At 37.3% G+C, this 19,077-nt stretch overlaps 1 protein-coding gene across 1 annotated transcript in view; it reads right to left on the bottom strand.

Annotated features, from left to right (window-relative positions):
• Positions 1–19,077, bottom strand: part of SGCD (sarcoglycan delta) — a 210,391-nt gene that overhangs the window by 87,008 nt on the left and 104,306 nt on the right. Inside the window, exons 3-4 of the mRNA XM_032208768.1 lie at positions 10,067–10,154; positions 2,395–2,514 (exon numbers count right to left, since the gene is read on the bottom strand). Of these exons, the coding sequence (XP_032064659.1) occupies positions 2,395–2,514; positions 10,067–10,154 (208 nt within the window). The remainder of the gene's footprint in view (positions 1–2,394; positions 2,515–10,066; positions 10,155–19,077) is intronic.

The raw sequence follows: 19,077 nt of genomic DNA, 5'->3' as shown, positions 1-19,077 counted from the left end.
TTTAAAAAAGAGAGACAATCTTATTTTATTACTTGAAAGCCTTGAACTGCTTAAAAATTTCAAATCAAGCTTTGAACCAGTACAAAAGAAAAGGAAATCATTATCATTAGCTAGATTGAAAATAGATTATGTACCCCATCGTTGCTGCTCTAACTCTCCAAAACAACTTTTCTGCCAGATTATTTATTTATTTATTTGTTTGTTTGTAATAAGGACATGCGAGGGAATAACAAGAGTATCTGAAGATTGTTCATGCAGAAAAGAGGTAGTAAAGGAACCTGGACTTTGCCAATGCTGAACCTATTGGTAGACATACCCCAATCTAAACTAATTAGATTACAATCAATGTAAGAAATAAGTATAACACATATCAAGGGGGTCATTAAACCTGTTATAAACTCAGCTTTGATGTCATTTCCTCATTTTCCTTTGATGTCTTTTTTAAGAGAGAAAAAGAAAAGCTGAGGACATTTTACTGCAAACATAAGCACCTCACCGAAACTATACAAATAAGTTTTTAAAAAATCTGATTTATTGGCTTTTTTGAAGTTCATAAAATATAAATCTTTTTAATAATAAATATACATCTATACAAAACTCTCAGAAAAGATACTGAAAATAATAATTGCTCCTTTGGAGCTAATTATTGCTTTATGGGGCATGACTGAAACCAGCTGATGCAAATGTTGTTAAAATCTTTATCAAAAGTAGAATAAACAAGTATCTGTTGATGTCAATTTGTATTATTTCACCAGAGATTCTAGAAGTTTCAAAATTATGCATAGTTGAGCTGCTTTGTGAAAGGTATTTGACAGCCTAAAAACGTGATTGCTAATAATTGCATCATAAACATTAGGGGAAGAATACTGAAATTATTATTTTGTGAGTGGAAAGTGAAAGTGGGATTGAATGGAAGTGGAATTCTGCAGCTGATTTCATACCCTTAAAGATTGGTATTGGTATTGGTATTTTATTATTTGTATGCCGCCCTTCTCCGGGAGGACTCAGGGCAGCAAACAATTCAAAGGGGAAAAAAGGGGGAACATAAAAGACAAAATACAAATAATAAAAGTAGGCAACAGTCGCACAACCATACATGTCGAGAGGGGAGGGAACTCATCACCCCCAGGCCTGCCGACAAAGCCAGGTTTTGACGGCTTTTCGGAAGGCCTGGAGAGAGGTGAGGGTCCGAATCCCTGCGGGGAGTTCATTCCAGAGGGCCGGAGCTGCCACAAAGAAGGCCCTCCCCCGGGTAATAGCCAGGTGGCATTGGCTGGTAGATGGCACCCGGAGGAGGCCAACCCTGTGAGATCTAATGGGTCTGTGGGAGGTAATTGGCAGCAGGTGGTCTCTCAAGTACCGAGATCCAATACCATGAAGGGCTTTATAAGTTACGACTAGCACCTTGAAGCGTATCCGGAGACTGATCGGTAACCAGTGCAGCTCGCGGAGGATAGGTGTAACGTGTAACACAATCGCTCGTGCGGCTGCGTTCTGGACGAGTTGAAGTCTCCGAATACTCTTCAAGGGCTGCCCCATGTAGAGCGCAGATCCTCCATAAGGCTTCCAATTCTCCAGAGTGGATTTTAAGGGTGTGCAGAGAGACATAGATAAAAAGAAAAACAATGGACATTCCATTTCACAATCAGACATCTGCTTATATAAAACAAAATTCTATTTTATTTCTATTTTATTACCTAATGGCAACAGTTGTTGTTATTTTCTTACTGTCTAAGTAAAAAAGTATTATGGTTTGGGAATCACGAATGGAAATGGACTTATCATAAGACTCTAAATAATAATAAAACAGCCTGCAGGGGCTTAACTACCATTTTGCCCCAAGGTCTAGCAGTACAGCTGAATTATTTTAAGTGATTTAAACAGTCTTAGCTGTGTACCTGGATGAAATAAATTGCAGGATTCTAAAGTGATATACATGCTGGCAAAACCAATAGCTTTAATGCAGAATGTTAGATTGGAATGTGCAACATTGCTACTTCCATTACTGAAGACAGAATGCCATTTCATTTTAAGCTTTAAGGCATAAAAACCATTTAGAAATGGGTTTAGATGTAGCGTGGCTTACTTGCCCACATCTGCTTGTGAAATAATGAGAAGCAAAGATGTTGTCTTTCATAACACTGTGCTTCGTAATATATACCATGACCAAGATGATGGTCACCCTGATTTATTTCCCAACATCTTTAACCTAAAAGTATTTAATAAAGAAAACTGAACATGTCATGAATTTGCAAAAAAACATTTGATCAATGTTTACCGAAGCCATGAGAGAGCATTCTTTCATAATGACTGTAAAAGAGATCACATATATAAACTATTTTCAAAGTAATCAATATGCTGATAATAAGAGAAGCTTAGATGAAAATTGTTTACCTAAAACTTTCAGTCTTTCTGCTCCAACGACCACTTCATTATCATCTGCAGAAAATAACAATTTCCCTGAAGTGGTTAGCACTTGAAATTTTTGGCTGTAGGCTTCCACTGCTTTGGGACCTAAAGAAAATAAAGAATTTAGTGGTCTATATAACTAATCTAATCCTGGAAATTATACATAACTAATATTTATTGAGCATAATGAACAGAGCTTCTTATTAGTTTATGCTAATAAACCTGAATAAATAAATACATGTTCCTTGAAATACTGATAAACGTGCCTGCCTATATTCTATTTACAGCATGTTACTTTAAATCAATTAAGCATGTATTTTACATTTATATTATTTAAAAAAAACACTACTCTGTTGTTTGTTATTGATTTGAACACGGTCAAAAAACATTTTCAAGTTGTCATTACAAGCTAAAAATCCATGAAATTATGAATCAGGAGCTTCAACATTTCCAGTAAATGAAACACTAGTTCCCCTATATCTCCATAAAGGGAAAGAAAAGATGTCTGGTAGAGATAATCTGAGAAAGAACTGATGGCATGGAATCTATTTAAGTATTGTATTTTTGCAGCATATTATACAGATGTATATTATGTAGATGCCATAACACAGCTCACCTCTGACAGTACTGTTAAGATTAGAACTTGCATATCACTTGCATAAAATTCTCATTTAGAAACTCAGAGTAAAATTCAAAGTATATACAGGTGGAACTCAAAAAATCAGAATACCATGCAAAAGTTCATTTATTTCAGTAATGCAATTTAAAAGGTGAAACTAATATATGAGATAGACTCATTACATGCAAAGCAAGATAGTTTGATTTGATTTGTCATAATTGTGATGATTATGGTTTACAGCTCATGAAAACCCCAAATCCACAATCTCAGAAAATTAGAATATTACATGCAATCAATAAAACAAGGATTGTACATAGAACAATATCAGACCTCTGAAAAGTATAAGCATGCATATGTACTCAGTATTTGGTTTGGGCCCCTTTTGCAGCAATTATGTCTGGTAGAGGAGTGGCATGGAAGCTATCAGCCTGTGGCACTGCTGAGGTGTTATGGAAGACCAGGATGCTTCAATAGTGGCCTTCAACTCTTCTGCATTGTTCGGTCTCATGTCTCTCATCTTTCTCTTGGCAATGCCCCATAGATTCTCTATGGGGTTCAGGTCAGGCAAGTTTACTGGCCAATCAAGCACAGTAATCCCACGGTTATTGAACCAGATTTTGGTGCTTTTGGCATTGTGGGCAAGTGCCAAGTCCTGCTGGAAAATGAAGTCAGCATCCCCATAAAGCTTGTCTGCGGAAGGAAGCATGAAGTACTCCAAAATCTCCTGGTAGATGGCTGCGTTGACCCTGGACTTAATGAAGCAAAGTGAACCAACACTAGCAGATGACCCCAAATCAACACAGATGTGGAAACTTCACGCTGGACTTCAAGCATCTTGCAGTGTGTGCCGCTCCATTCTTCCTCCATACTCTGGGTCCTTGATTTCCAAATGAGATGCAAAAGTTGCTCTCATCAGAAAAGAGGACTTTGGACCACTGAGCAACAGACCAGGTCTGTTTTTCTTTAGCCCAGGTAAGACGCTTCTGACATTGTTTGTTGTTCAGGAGTGGCTTGACAAGAGGAATAGGACATTTGAAGTCCATGTCCAGGATCCGTCTGTGTGTGGTGGCTCTTGATGCACTGACTCCAGCCTCAGTCCACTCCTTGTAAAAGTCCCCAACACTTTTGAATGGCCTTTTCCTGACAATCCTTTCCAGGCTGTGGTCATCCCTGCTGCTTGTGCACCTTTTCATAACTTCTATTAATGTGCTTTGATACACACTTTGGGAACATCCAACTTCTTTTGCAATTACCTTTTGAGGCTTTCCCTCCTTATGGAGGTGTCAATGATTTCTGCACAACTGTCAGGTCAGCAGTCTTTCCCATGATTGTGATCCCTACTGAACCAGACTGAGACACTATTTAAAGGCTCAGGAACCCTTTGCATGTGTTATGGCTTAATTAGCTGATTAGAGTGGAACACTTAGAGCCTAGAATATTGCATCTTTTCACAATATTCTAATTTTCTGAGATTGTGGATTTGGGGTTTTCATGAGCTGTAAGCCATAATCATCACAATTATGACAAATCACAGCTTGAACTTGCTTTGCATGTAATGAGTCTATCTCATATATTAGTTTCACCTTTTAAGTTGCATTACTGAAATAAATGAACTTTTGCACGATATTCTAATTTTTTGAGTTTCACCTGTATGTATTTATTACAACACTTGTAGGCCAACCATCCCTACACATCTCTAAGAGACTTACAAAAACACAAAAGCTCAAAAGCAATTGTAGAAAGATAAATAAAACAAGAAATAAAAAAAGGAATAAATAAACAAATATGATTTTAGCCTATTCATAGTCTGTTATAAACAGAGGCTTGCCTTAGTACTACAATAGTGGCAATACATTTCATAACAAGGGCTTACTATACAGAAAACTGAATTTATCACTGTTATTTTAAATGTCTTGTCTGTAACCTCCTCTCCTGCATTTAGGTAAACTGTTTCATCCATTTAACTAAAGTAGATGTATAATAAGAGACACAAATTATCTTGTTTCTGAATAGAAACTTCCCTTCCATCTATTCATGTGAGGAATTCCATTGGTGGGAAGACACATTTGCATTCCCCAGAATTACCTTCCATAACATATTTGACAAATTTATGAATCAGTGAGAGAACACATTTGGAGAGAGTGAGTTGCACCAGTGGGAATTGTCTAAAGTAATTTATTTTCCTTATTTCTGAGTGAGAGCAAATACTGAACAGAGCTCTATTTAAGAAACTCCCCAACCCACCCCCCTCTCTCTCCATATACATATATACAAATTTATGTATATCAATATCAATCATTTGGTTCTCTCAACAACATCAATCATTGGTGTGCCTGACACTACCACAGGCAAAGATAAACTTTTCCTGAAAAACAAAAGGCCAATGGAAATGAAAAGAATTTTAGCCAAACTTGATTGACTAGAACATTTTAATGTTCTTATTATTCTTTCAACATTATAGAAAATATTGTTTAGCCTGAGCTCAGTTTAGAGTATACTGAAGAACAGAAAAAATATGCCCTATAAAGATTTGAAATACAGCAAAAATAATAATAATAATAATGATTTTCAACAGCAGTTTTATTCTTTTCTCCTAACAGAAAAGTAAGCCTCAAAGAAGCCTCCTATACTTCTAATAAATCTTTTTTGAATAAAATGCCTGACCCCTTCTCCCCACAAATCTCCATTTATTTGCCATAATTTCTGATGCTCCTATTTCCTAAAAAAATAAAATAAAATAAAAGTACAGGCTGCTCTTCAATTAACGAGAAGATTGGCATCACTTCTATATCTATTAAGGTTCTCTTGTTGCCTTTTAATCAGGAGCAAAATCATATTTAAACAGCTATAATACTGTACAAAGTACCTTTCTTTGAATACATTTTACAAAAAATTGATCTATAACTATATCTATATTGTAAGTTAAGCTTCTCCTTCTACAGGCATGCCCTATATCACTTCTGGTCAACAATTAATATGTAAGGATGCTGTGTTCATAAGGAGTACAAGATATTTGACACAAAAGATAAGCCATATAGTTCAAGGAATAAATTAGGAAACAAATTCATTCAAACACAATGTGGCCAAGGTCTACATATTTAGGAGTGAGGGAAAAGTTACTTCCATTCTAAATATAGTTTTCAATTAAATACATATATTACAGTTGAATTTTATTAACATTGGTAATTACCTGACATTTTTCACTTCCAAAGGGGAATGTATTTTTACCATTTTAATATATTTTGTATTGAATTATCATAGTGAAATTAGATTAATTTTTGCATTACTTCAATAAAATGGAATCCACAGTGAAAAGGGTTATGTAGTATTGTTGCAACTGCAAATTTGCCTCACTGACATATTCCAGTTGTCATTGCTATGCTATTATTTCCCAAAAGAGAGAGGTTAGGACATTATTATAGTATAATATATTACTGTTATTATTGTAATTTTTAAAGTTATCTAGCTAATCGCACACTCTGTGTGGTTCATCAATGCAGGATAATTTGGGAGCTGATTTTTACAAGTGTAAAGTCAAAGATCAAAGCTAGCAATAATGAAATAACTCACATTCAAAATCTTAATGTGATTATATAGTACTGTACTATACTAACCGTAATGCTGAATATTATTACATATTATTTGAATCAGATGTCACAGGGTTGAAATTAACTTCTTGGCAGCATTATTTCACAAAGGTATTAAGAATTAATAACCAAAGATGTCATTATGAAAACTTGTTAAATGAACTTTTAAATTTTTCATAGGTACATGCAAATAATAGATTCCTCACTTTCTCCCTGATGGAAGAGATATGAACTAATCTCTACTGGGTTATTCTGTGCTAGAACTATTGAAGACTGTATTTGTCTTCAAATCAGGGGAGGTCTATGGAGATTCTCAGTCATCCATGTCATGGTTGTCCCAAAGATGCTTTTTCAAGAGGCAACTGGACTTTCTGGTTTTTCTTTGAAGACATTTTGCTTCTCATCCAAGAGCTGAAAAAGAAAACCAGAAAGTGCAGTTGCCCCTCAAAAATTCACCTTTGGGATATGAGGGAAAGATTTTTTCACACTGTCCCTATGTCCATCTTTTATCTATCCCATAGTTAATTAAGTGAGTCTCTGTGTTTAAGAGAGGTAAAGGTTATTTTTCCTCCCATTCTTATTTTCTTCAAGATGTAGCTTAGACAGAAGCAGGGCTTTCCAATCCTGCCTATTTCTAATAAATCTTGCTTTTACTTCAAATAAAATGAGTCTTTGCTAGAAATCACCAATTAGGAACACTGAGTGTGTGTTGCATGTGTGTGTTTTTGTCTGCTTATATTTTGGATCATATTCTCTCCCAACAGCATCTGCTGTATCAAATCTCTTACAACAGCTGGCTAAGTCTAAAAGATGAGGACAGACTGGCCCAATGGCACAAAGCACTATTCAGTAGGTTGCTCACTTTTGTGGCAGGCTACAGTAGTTGAATGATACAAGAGTAAAGATTCTGAACTAGCCTTCCCTTGCAGATCCCTTAATCCAGAGTTTCCCCACCAACCGGGCTACCATGTTAGAAACTGGGTTGCAAAGCTGGAAATGAGCAGTGGGTGAGCAAGCAAGCAAAACTGGAACCATCTCTCCAATCTGTGGAAAAATTATCTTCCATGAAATTAGTCCTTGATGGGGACCATCAGATTGGGGACCACTGCCTTAGTTGACAATCTGGAATGAACTTGATATCAACATTGGAGTATATTAAGCTTCTTTTCTGAGAAGGATGGTCATATCCACTCTGGCAAGCAAGGATCCATTTCAAAAATATCTGAAGTGTATCAGTGAAAGAAGCATATTGTATGTTGGTATTCCATTAGAAGGAAGGAGGGTTTTCCATATATTTTCATGCACTGGTTAGGTTAGCCTGATTAGAAAAGTTAAGACTAATTAGTGGTAACTAATCAGTTACACTGATGAGAAGGGTTAAAATGCTGATGGATTTGATTAATCTCATCGATACCCTTGGAGTTCTTCCTGCTTTCTTTATTTGTGATTGTGTCACTTCTAACCCTAATCCTTTGCCAAAGAAATCAATGATGTTTCAATCATCCTGGCCTTTTTACCTTTGGTTGGTTACATTTTTAAGTATTAGTCATGTAATTTTCTTAAAATGATAGTATACTAAGAGGTTTATGTTATATTTTCTTGTTTCTTGTTAGCTATTTTGAAAACCCTATGGTTAAAAGGAAGGATACAGCAGGAATGAATGGAGTCAATCCAGAAATGATCCTTTTTCAAATATCCACTTACAGCCCAGTTCAAACCAACATCATACTCCAAGAGATGGACGCCACTAAATACTCAATACTTTGTGACTACTCCACAAAGCTCATTACATTTTAATTTTAGTCTTACTTAAGACTAAATTGTTCTCTTAGTTCTAAGTTAGCATTATTTTATGGGCATGCATAGAACAGTCTTAAATTAAATCTTCTTGATTGTGTTTGACAAACTCAAATACATGGTTTTTCATATCAATCTACAATTTATCTACAGGAATTATAACAAAACTCTTTGTCCTATGTAACACAAAATACCTGAAGTTTGTAAAATATCTACTCTATTGATTCCTGTCAACTTCTATTTCTTCCAAGATACAGAAACTCAAATTGGAATGTTCAAAGCAAACTACGAAACTTAACAAAAGCCACAAAGTACATAGTTACAGGAGTGTATAAAGCTGGAAAAAGATAGTGAGTTTTGTTAGGACTTCAGATGAAATACTCCTTTGAAGCTGCTGCATGGAAAAAGGAGAACTTCTGCTTCTGAAGCTCAAAGCAAAGCCACTGCATTTTGGCATGGTTCAGTACTTCTAATAGAAGAGTCTGGCTTTGAAAGCACTGGGCAAAGTCCCCAGTGTGACCCCCTCCCCAGCCCCTCCATTTCTGAGGAAATGGAAACAAAGAGTGAGAAAATACAGTTTTCTTCCTTTTGGATGCCTACGCTATTTACACTTTTTTTTTCTTATTTACAAAACTGGAATGCATTTCTTTTTAAAACCAACCAGGTTGAAGAATGATTGCATAGCTGCTAAAACATGCACGCAAAAAACACTGGATGTGGCTTCCTCTGTTTTGCTCTTCTTGTTTCAAAAGTGAAGTTGCATTTTTTGAGAGAAACTCACACTCCAGACGTTTTGGCAGATGGCACGAGTCTTCTAATAGCAATACTTCCATGGTGTTTGTGATTCCTTTGCTCCTCTTACTATTTTCTGTTATTCAGACATTGGTACAACTCCTCATGTTCTGCCCTCCAACAGCAGATGAGTCACCAACCATTCAACCCTAAAGCAACTGTTGACCAAGCTCCTTTACTGAATTACTTAGTCTGCTGTCTGGAACACAAAATGGTCTAATTTCACCCAGAATGATATGTGGTTGCGTGATTCCCATCTCCCAATCCTGGGCTGTATTCTTTGCTGCTGTTGCTGCTACTGTAAAAGCTTACCCATGCTTAGAAATGACAGGTCTGCTGGGGAATTTCAGAAGCCTCCACTTCCCTGTCAAACACTGAGTGTAGCATTTTGTGAACATAAATGGTACTCATCTGCACGGGGGATTTTTAAAAAGATTTTTAGAAATCGTTTAAAGACAGAGGATTTCTGTGCTATGAATATTAATCAGATTGCTTCCAGTTGTTTCAGGTATGTGTAAAGTATTCAGGGATCGTCTTCTGCCTGTTCCAAATCTTTGAGACAGCTGGTACCTTACTATTTAATATTTATAATGGCATCAGAAATGACAATTCCATTCTGAAGTTCTGCTAGAATTAAGGGAGCATTAGTTTCTAGATCTGTGAATTCTCAGTGTCCTGAACATGCCTGCTTCTTTAGTTCACATGCAGGCTTTATCTTTCTTCAGCTTTGCAAGGGCAAGCTGGGGTCATAGTTTGTATCAATGGAGGTATGTTACTGATTATTATTCCAAGGGCTAATGCTCTCATCATCCTGCCCTTTCGGTTCCCCTTTTCTCTTCCTCAGATATTTCCCTTGCCTTACCTGTTACCAGACGTGTAAGAACTTTACTCTCCTCATTGAGAATGTTCACTGTAACATTCTGAGCAGACTGGAAGTACAGAGGGTTGCCCTACAATAGGAGCACAAGAAAAAGAAATTAATGAGGTGGACATCACTTCCCATAAGAAAATGCACTTTCTCTGACCTTCTTCCTAACCCAGTAGGGTGGAAATGCCTAGATCAATTTTATTCCTATTTGGTAAAATGTTCCATGGCTTCTTTTCAGTTGCTCAATAAAATGCCTGGAAAAGTAAGAGCGTTGTACAATATGACCAACTTATTTTTAAGTGGTAGAAATTTGCATAGATTTGCATAGATATGTGATAGCAAATCACATTTTGAAGTTTGGTCTGAGGCATAGTCAATAGTGTTCTGCCTGGTATTGGTAATAAAAAAAAATCTAAATAAATAGAAGGATAAAAGAGATTGAATGGAATGTTGAATGCTACTACTAGCTGTTACACTGATTTGCTATAGTTTCAAGTTACATTTTCCTATACCACATTTTTTTTAACTTTTCTTTTTTAAAGGAAGTCTATTAGACTACTTGCTCAACATACATTCCTAACTGCTATCATGAGAGACTTGGCTCAAATTGACCATTTTTTAAGTTCACCTTTTAAAAACACAAAGTGGTATTCAAACCTAAAAGATATAATTGTGGCATAGACATGGTTACCAAGTATTACTCCATTATGTCACTGTCCCTGCTCCTTGCAGGTTGAATCTCCATTGGAAAAAAATGAAAATCATCAAAACTGAATGAAAATATTCATATGGCTTAGCTGAATTTTTTTAAAAATCCCAATATCCTACTGGATACTATCCTACCAGACATTTTATAGTGGAAAATGGAGAGTGCTTCAACTGCTTGATCTTTGCATTACCAAGATAGCCTAGCCATGCTCTTCCCAAGCTCTACAGAGACCAAGGAAACAAGAATTATTAGAATGATCTCTTTAAGCTAGTTAGGTGTAGATACAGAATCCTAGAAACTGTGAGAGGGATTTCCCATCCCCATCTACAGTAAATCCATAAGCCCCCATTAGAAGTAAATCCATAAAGCAGTGTTTCTGAATGATTCGGAACACTGCTTCACAGGTTTATCTCCACCTGGTCTAAGTTACACTACAATAATTTGATATTTGTCTTGCTCATTCTCTTTAGATTGCTTATGTGTATTTTCTCTTCCATTCCTGCCCTGGCTTGTCCAGAAATGCTCATACAACTCCCTTCTCCTGCTCCCCACCCCCATGGAATGGAAAGGAAGATTCTGTGAACACCCCTTCCTGTCCAGAGAGGGATTAGATGACTTTTCGGGCCAAATTCTACTGAAAAGATGCAGAAGAAGCAGGCATGGCTGCCTGACTCTTGTACAAGGAAGAAGACTTTTTAGTCCAAGGAAGAAGACTAGGATGGAAGTGGGGACAAGAACAAGGACTATATTTCAGTCTGAATCAATAACCATTAACCAAAGGAAGACAGTTTCAAGGGTTTCCATTTATAGAGTTACTGCAGATACACAGCTTGGGATGTATGCATATTAATTGCAATTCCCCAAGATCTATTAGAGTAGATCTAGTGAATTAAGTATTCCATATTGCCCCATCATTGTTTAAAATCTAAAATACACTGTACTTTATATTTTTCCTGCCAAGACAAAAGGGAAGGAATAATGGAGGGGTTGCAGAGCATCATGTTCTTAATAAACAGTAGTTAATAAATAATAGAAATCAATGGAAGGCCAGATGGATCTTCACCGAAATTGGCACTTGTAAACAAAAGGTGACTACTAATTGGTGTGGATAAAGAAAAGGGGCTGATAAATTTTGAAACTAACTTCCTTGAAGGGCAGAAAAATGGCAAAAACTTAGTTGAAACCTCACAGCAATACTTAAGCACTCTTGTCTATGGCCATCTGTCATATATTTATGAGCCACTGTGGCAAGGTCCAGCTGCTCCTTGAGAGGGAGTTGTGCTGCTTGCTGTTCCTTTAGGAAGGTGGATGTATTCTCATCTGAGAAACTGCAAATGAGGGCACCTTGGAAGATTAATGGTACAGATTACAGCTATAAACCATCTGGATAAATTGTGGCATGCAAAGGATTGTTATAAGCAAATTCTGGGCACTAAGTCCAACCAATTGACCTGTTGATACAAGACATAGCAGTGTAAGTATTGGTAAAATGTTGTGTTGGTTCTCTCTGTCTCCCTATCTGTCTTCAGGGAGTTGGTAGATGATAAATGAATTTGCATATGAAAAATCTGGAAGAAAGATTTCCAAAAAAGGGATGCAAATTGGGCTCAATGATCATACCTATAATGAAATACATGGATTAAAAAGAGCTTGACAGTTTGTCCTGCAGAGAGTTACATATAGGTAGTAATTTTTTCCATCTTGGTAAACAGATCAATCATCATAAAGTCAGACAGATGCGTAATAACATCCCATAAGATTTTATTCCAAATGCTAGACTAAGATGGAAGGGTTTGGCCACAACAGACTTGCCTTGACAATCGGCATGATAACAAGAAACATAGTCCTAAGCATCCATCTGCATGCGATGGACCGTCAAAGCAGGGTTATATCTTGGGTCTTAGAAAAGTGACACATATTAACAAACAATGTAGAAAAGACCAAAGAACTATGTATCCTCGAACCAGTCTAGACACATGGATACTATTGCTGCTGTAGTCTCACATAGCCTAGAGCAGGGGTGTCAAACTTGCATAGTCACATTGTTGTCACGTAATATATCACAACTTTCCTCCTAAAATGGGGTAGGCATGGCCAGTGCATGATGAATCCAGCCCATGGGCTACGAGTTTGACATCCCTGATCTAGGGGATCAAAGTTTCTAAAGTTTTGGAAAGTGAGTGCCTGAGAATAACATGGGTAAAGCAAAAGATTCAGATTTCTAGATATTGGTAGGAAATTGCCAATAGATTTACTGATTGTTTATGTAGACTCTTCTAATTTTTTCCAGCTTCCCCTTTATATATCACATCTGTTGAAATTAGCAGCAACTTTCCATGTTCCTAATAGGAACTTTAATGCCAGTATCTGTTATCCTTTCAAATAAAGATGCCAGGATCTTTCCTGCTCTTGATGACTTGATGGCCGGATGGATGACTAAATCCAGGAATTATTCAATTAGTGATCAGCATCATCACAGTTCAGAACATATCCTGTTTGGTAGCAATACCCTCATATAATGAAAAATGCCGCATGCATTGACGCATGTGAGTATCTCTAAATTAATTGAAGCATATCTGAATTAATGAATCTGAATTTCTATAGTTCTTCTATGCAAGCAGTACTTGCTTTCTGAATGAGACATTTTTAATTTAGAGGTGCTCATGTTAAAGAATATAATTAGGCATATATTTGTTCTGCTAAATGCAACCTAGCTTTTGCTTTTCAAACCAAATGGAAAGACAAAGTTGAGAATATAAACATCGTATTTCATGTGTATGTGTGTGTGTGTGTGTGTGTGTAACATGACTTGACTTGTCATCCTTCTGGTTGAATTTATTCTGGGCTATGAATTACAGATAGTCCTTGGTTAATGATGGTTTGAAATGACAATGGCTCTAAACAAGTGTTACCACTGATTCTCAAAGTTCAGCTGTTTCAGCAACCCTGTGGTCATGGGATCATGATCTGGGCACTTGGCAACTGGTTCACACTTATAACTGTTCCAGGGAGCCATTGTTATGTGATCTCCAACCTTCTCTGACGTCTTCTCACAAGCAAACTCAACATGGAAGCCAGCAAGAGAAGTCACAAGTCAATCCTTTAAGTCATTCCCACTTCTACTGCTTTTCCCCCCTGAGAAGCCTGGCTGCAAAGTACAAGATCCCAGGGATCTCATACTTCAATGTGCATGCCTGCCTGCAGCACCTTCTTCCTGCATTTGGCTGTGCACATCTAGCTGGCTGTTCTTGAGTGGTGCATTTACTCATTCACTGGTCGGCTGGACTTATAACTTTCTGCCAGCTATCCCATTGATTTTGCTTGTTGGAAGTCAGCAGAAAATTGCAAGGAGGTCCTCACTTAACAACCCATGACCCTCACTTAATAACAGCAATGTTGACTGCTCAAAATCACACGTAGATGATATCAGGGTAGAGCCCAATGTACAAAATCTTCTCTACTGCTTCCCCACAGCAGCGAAGAAGATTATTTCATACAGCAAAGTGCAGTCTTTTCTGCTCCAAATAGGTTTCGGCCCACTCCAACTTAGTGCCTTTTGTAAGCAAGCATCTTAACTGAAAACATGACTTTCCCATAAAATAGAGGAATTGCTTCTTTAAGTTAGTTTGTTAGTCAAGGGTTATGACAACAAATTGCTGATGGTAATAATGTAAAAACTACCATCATCACTCTGATCCAAAATTATTCAATACGATCATCATTAAACGGTGGGAACATTTTTTTTCTATGCCTACTCCATCCACATCTCAATGCTGCCAAACTGCACTGTTTGTTGCATTTAAAACCTGTGAAATTATATTACTTTGGCACGAAATCTATAGCTAAGGGAGATGGAATGGAGCTAGCTTGACTTAAAAAAGCCATGATTTGAGTAAGACAATTAAAAAAGCCCACCCACATCTCAAACAGAAAGATCACAATTTATAAGATTCAGATACAGCTCAGCTGCTGAACAGTGACAAGGGTTTACAGGAGTTCACAGTTGATTCTGGAGGCTGAAAGGCTCCATATAAAAGAAAGTGTTGGGTTGCTTGTTTCTTTAATGCTCAGGTAGTTAGGCAAAGTCCAAATCGTTTAGACACCTAGGATGATACAATTGCAAATGCCAAGTGCCAATTGAAACAGCAAAAAAAAAACCCTGCCTTTAGTATAATTATAAGAAAAGTATGTTGATGAAGAACAGATAAAAGAGGGTTTGGCATTGTGATTAAATCTAAAAACTGGAGACCACGTGTTCTTGTCCTTCCTTAGGTGTACAGCTAGCTGGGTGATTTTTAAAAGCCTGTGGAAGAAAGGCAATGGCAAACCACTCCTAAAAATGTTGCCCCCAAAATGGCATGAACTTGTTCAACCAAAACAAACTTGGAAGGAAAAAAAGTAACTACTCATCAATAACATTTTAATATTCTAGACAAGGGCTCACCAAACTCTTTAACTATATCTCTTTGCTATCATCCAATGACCACTTGAATCGTCCCAGTGAAAATATGGTAGCCCTATACAAACAGAATTGGTATTTGTTCCCACATGCCCCATTTAGAGTGATGTATAAACACAGAACAAACTCTGACAATTCTAATATCTCATAACTGTCTTCTCAATGAAAAAAATATTTTATGCATGGTAACTTTTGATTTTAAACCCTCTGATACTGAGAGATTTCTGTGGTTTTCTTTTACTTTTTTTTTGTTCTATTTTCCGCTTTGAAATATCCCTGTTTAGAAACCATTCTGACCAGTACTGCTCATCTGCTTTAATTAGATGAGCTGTTCTGGAAAAGTCAATGAACTTTTCAGTCTCCCTTACTAACAATTTTTTTTATTACTGATTTATATAAAATGGGAGCATGTTGTTTAAAAATAACTATTCCATAGAGGAGCCAAGATGCGTTTTGAAATACTTAATTCTTACCCCTTTAAAGATAGTTAGTTTACACATTCAGACCTTTGCGTCTTGTGGTTTTCAGAAGGCTTAGTTTGTCTGATGAAAGAGCAATAGTTGCAACAGTCTCTAAGAGATTTTTCATGCTGCCACTTAATTTCCATAATTCATATGATTAGAGGCTAAAACAAGCTAACAAGCAAGGCTGGTATTGTGTTACGAGACATTAGTATCCAATGCCTTGTGCCAAACTTTACAATGTTTTATCTTGAGATAGAGACTCATATTTACTTGTGGCACCCAGTTTTTAAGATAAAGCAATGAGAATTCTCCCCCAACATCAATTGCAACTGATTACAAAAAATGGTTGCTCATAACAGGACAGATGCTGTATGTTCCCACTGTATGGAGCCCTGCTGTATTTGGAAGAGTGCCTATTTGTACAATAATAATGATTGTGAACATCTCAACAGCTGGTAGTATGCCTGGTTCATTCCACTGGAATTTTCAGGGGTGAATCACATAGCATTCAAGAAGTGTGTGAACCAGAACTTTGTCTCAGCATGACGTCTCAATCAATTATCCCAGTATGTTTACATCAAATAAAAGCATGATTGAATTCTGATCCCTACAATATTTTTGTAGCCTTTTAACTTTCATGGGGTAAAGATATTGTTGTTGACACATCATTATCACCTTCATAGGAGTGCAACATTTGTTTTTAGCACCTCAGCAACAGCTGACTGTTTGCAAATACTATATGGATTTTTTCTAGGTTTTCCCCACCTCTCTCTTGTGATAAACAAATGCAATCATGGACAGCTTATGAACAAAACTAGCCATATCAGAGAACTGAATTTTCTCTTGGGTAGCAAAGAAAAGACTATGGCTTTCCTACAATTCAGGTGAAAAAGAATTAATGATATGGTTTGAACATGAAATAGGTTCCATACTTATATCATGAATAAAAATGTAAAATATTTTTTTCAAACTAGAAACAGCTAGAAAATTCTTTTCATAGAAATTGTTTTGAACTCCAGAACAAGGAGTCCATGGCTGCAAAACACAATATTACCATATTTTTCGGAGTATAAGACGCACCTTTTTCCTCAAAAAAGAGGCTGAAAATCTGGGTGTGCCTTATACACTGAATACAGCATTTTTTGCCTCCTGAAGCCCTGACCGTTCTGCAAAATGGCCATGTATACCCTTATGGAGGCTTTCAGAGAGCTCCTGGGGACTGGGGAGGGCAGAAATGAGCAAAAAATGGGCTGTCCCTCCCAGCCCCCAGCCCCCCTCTATAAGCCTCCATAAGGCTATGCATGCAATTTTTTTGACAAAAAACGGGCCTGTTTTCTGTTCATTTTTGGGGGCCCACCCCCCTCAGGAGCATTCTGAAAGCTCCCCCCCAATACACTATTCATGCCTTTAAAAAAAAACTGGGCCCGTTTTTGGAAGGTTTGCAGAATGCAAAAACTTTTTTTTCCTTTTGGAAAGCTCTTTAACTGATTGATGAGAATTTACATTTATCAAGTGCTGTGCCAGCAGAAACACCTACCTATCTATTGTATTTCTCTGTATCTCTATTTCTCTCTTTCTATCCCTCTACCACCTACCTACCCACACTCTTTCTCTCCCTCCCTACTGTATTTCTCTCTCTCTCTATCCCTCTACCTACCTATCCTCTTCCTCTCTCCCTCCCTCCCTACTGTATTCCCCCCTCTCTCTCCCTTTATCTATCTACCTACCTACCTACTCTCTCTCTCTCCCTATCTACTGTATTTCTCTCTCTCTATCCATCTACCTACCAACCTACCTACTCTCTCTCTCCCTACCTATCTACTGTATTTCTCTCCCTCTTTCTATTTCTCTCTCTATCCCTCTACCTACCTATCTACTGACTGACTCTCTCTCTCTCCCTTTATCTACCTAACTACCTAACTACTGTCTCCCTTTCCCTACCTACCTACTGTATTTCTCTCTCTTTCTCTCCCTGTCTATCCCACTACCTACCTACCTACTTTTTAAAAAATTTGCCTCTTCAAAACCTTGGTGCATCTTATACTCCGGTGTGTCTCATTCTCTGAGAAATACGGTAATTGCAGAATGATTCAGGTATAATTGTATGCTTGAAAAACAGCATCTGAAAAACCACAGGATTTCCTGTACCCTGGAAGTTTTACATAACATTTAACAAACACACACATTGTGCTAGTAAAGGTATGGTATCCGAGAAACACAAACACAGCAGGTCCTTGAGCAAGATGAAGTGGCACAGAGAAGGATGCTTGTGCTATAGTGTAACAACAGGCCAGAACCTTGTTTATGGATTTTAACTGTTCATACTGTGGGAACACTCTACCCCCACCCCCAATTTTGGGAAATGTTAAAAAATATTATATTTCCCTAAAGGAGAAATGGAGAAACATGTTTTTAGAGGCAAAAAACAGTCCCCAAATCTTTCTTAATAGCCCACAGTAGATGCCAGCACTTAAGAGATAAAGAGCTTATTGAAAGAGGTAGACAATTATCTAGATCTCTATTCATAAGCTAAGCAAATACTGCAGGCAGAAATCCTTTCAAGACAGGATATTTTGAAACCGCTTGCAGCAAAGTTTGACAGCTAACAAAAGCAGAGTGATAGGATTAGAAGCAACCCCTCACTGAAGATCCAACACAGGATAAAAGCCATTAGCCACAATAGGAATTGCCCAACACACTTTCAGAACCCAAGCCCCTTCATTGCACCACCCCCAGAACAGCTCAAACTTCAACGTCATAAAAATCTATAAAGATCCATCCATTCATTAAACAATTGGTTCAGCTGACCAAGAACTGTGGCTCTATTCAATAAACCATTTTTCCAATCAGCCTCCATGTTGTCTCCAATGCCTTTCTCCCAGCTTGGAACTGAACCAGATGGATTTTCCTCCCAACAATACTTTCACAAAAGGGCTACAATGTACTCACAATATGATAGCTGGGATAGATGTGGATAGCCTAAACTATAGTTTCTTAGAAGGCGAATACATTTGCCTCAGACTCAGAACCAGAATGTTTTGTACATTTAAATTAGGAAAAATAATTCCCGTGGAGTCCTTGATATTCTCTGAACTTGGATGTATACTTGAAGACATTTTATGATCTGCCTAAGCAATATCAGTGCTAGTGAGTATGGTGTTTGATGCCTGTTAATATATCTGCCAGATCCTTTGCAGAGTTGGTGGAGATATTGTTTTCCTTCTGATTGTTTGTCTGGTATTTATCCCTGCTTATCTGAATATAGACTTCTGGACACAATGTGTTCTTATTGTTCCCTTATTTGTTTTTTATTGATTTTTTTGAATGGTGTGCAAACATGATTTTAGTCTCTATTGATGGCTGATTTGTCTGA

The sequence above is a fragment of the Thamnophis elegans genome, chromosome 2 (genome assembly GCF_009769535.1).
Source record: "Thamnophis elegans isolate rThaEle1 chromosome 2, rThaEle1.pri, whole genome shotgun sequence".
Classification (NCBI taxonomy): Eukaryota; Metazoa; Chordata; class Lepidosauria; order Squamata; family Colubridae; genus Thamnophis; species Thamnophis elegans.
This window is presented reverse-complemented; position numbering and strand designations above follow the sequence as displayed.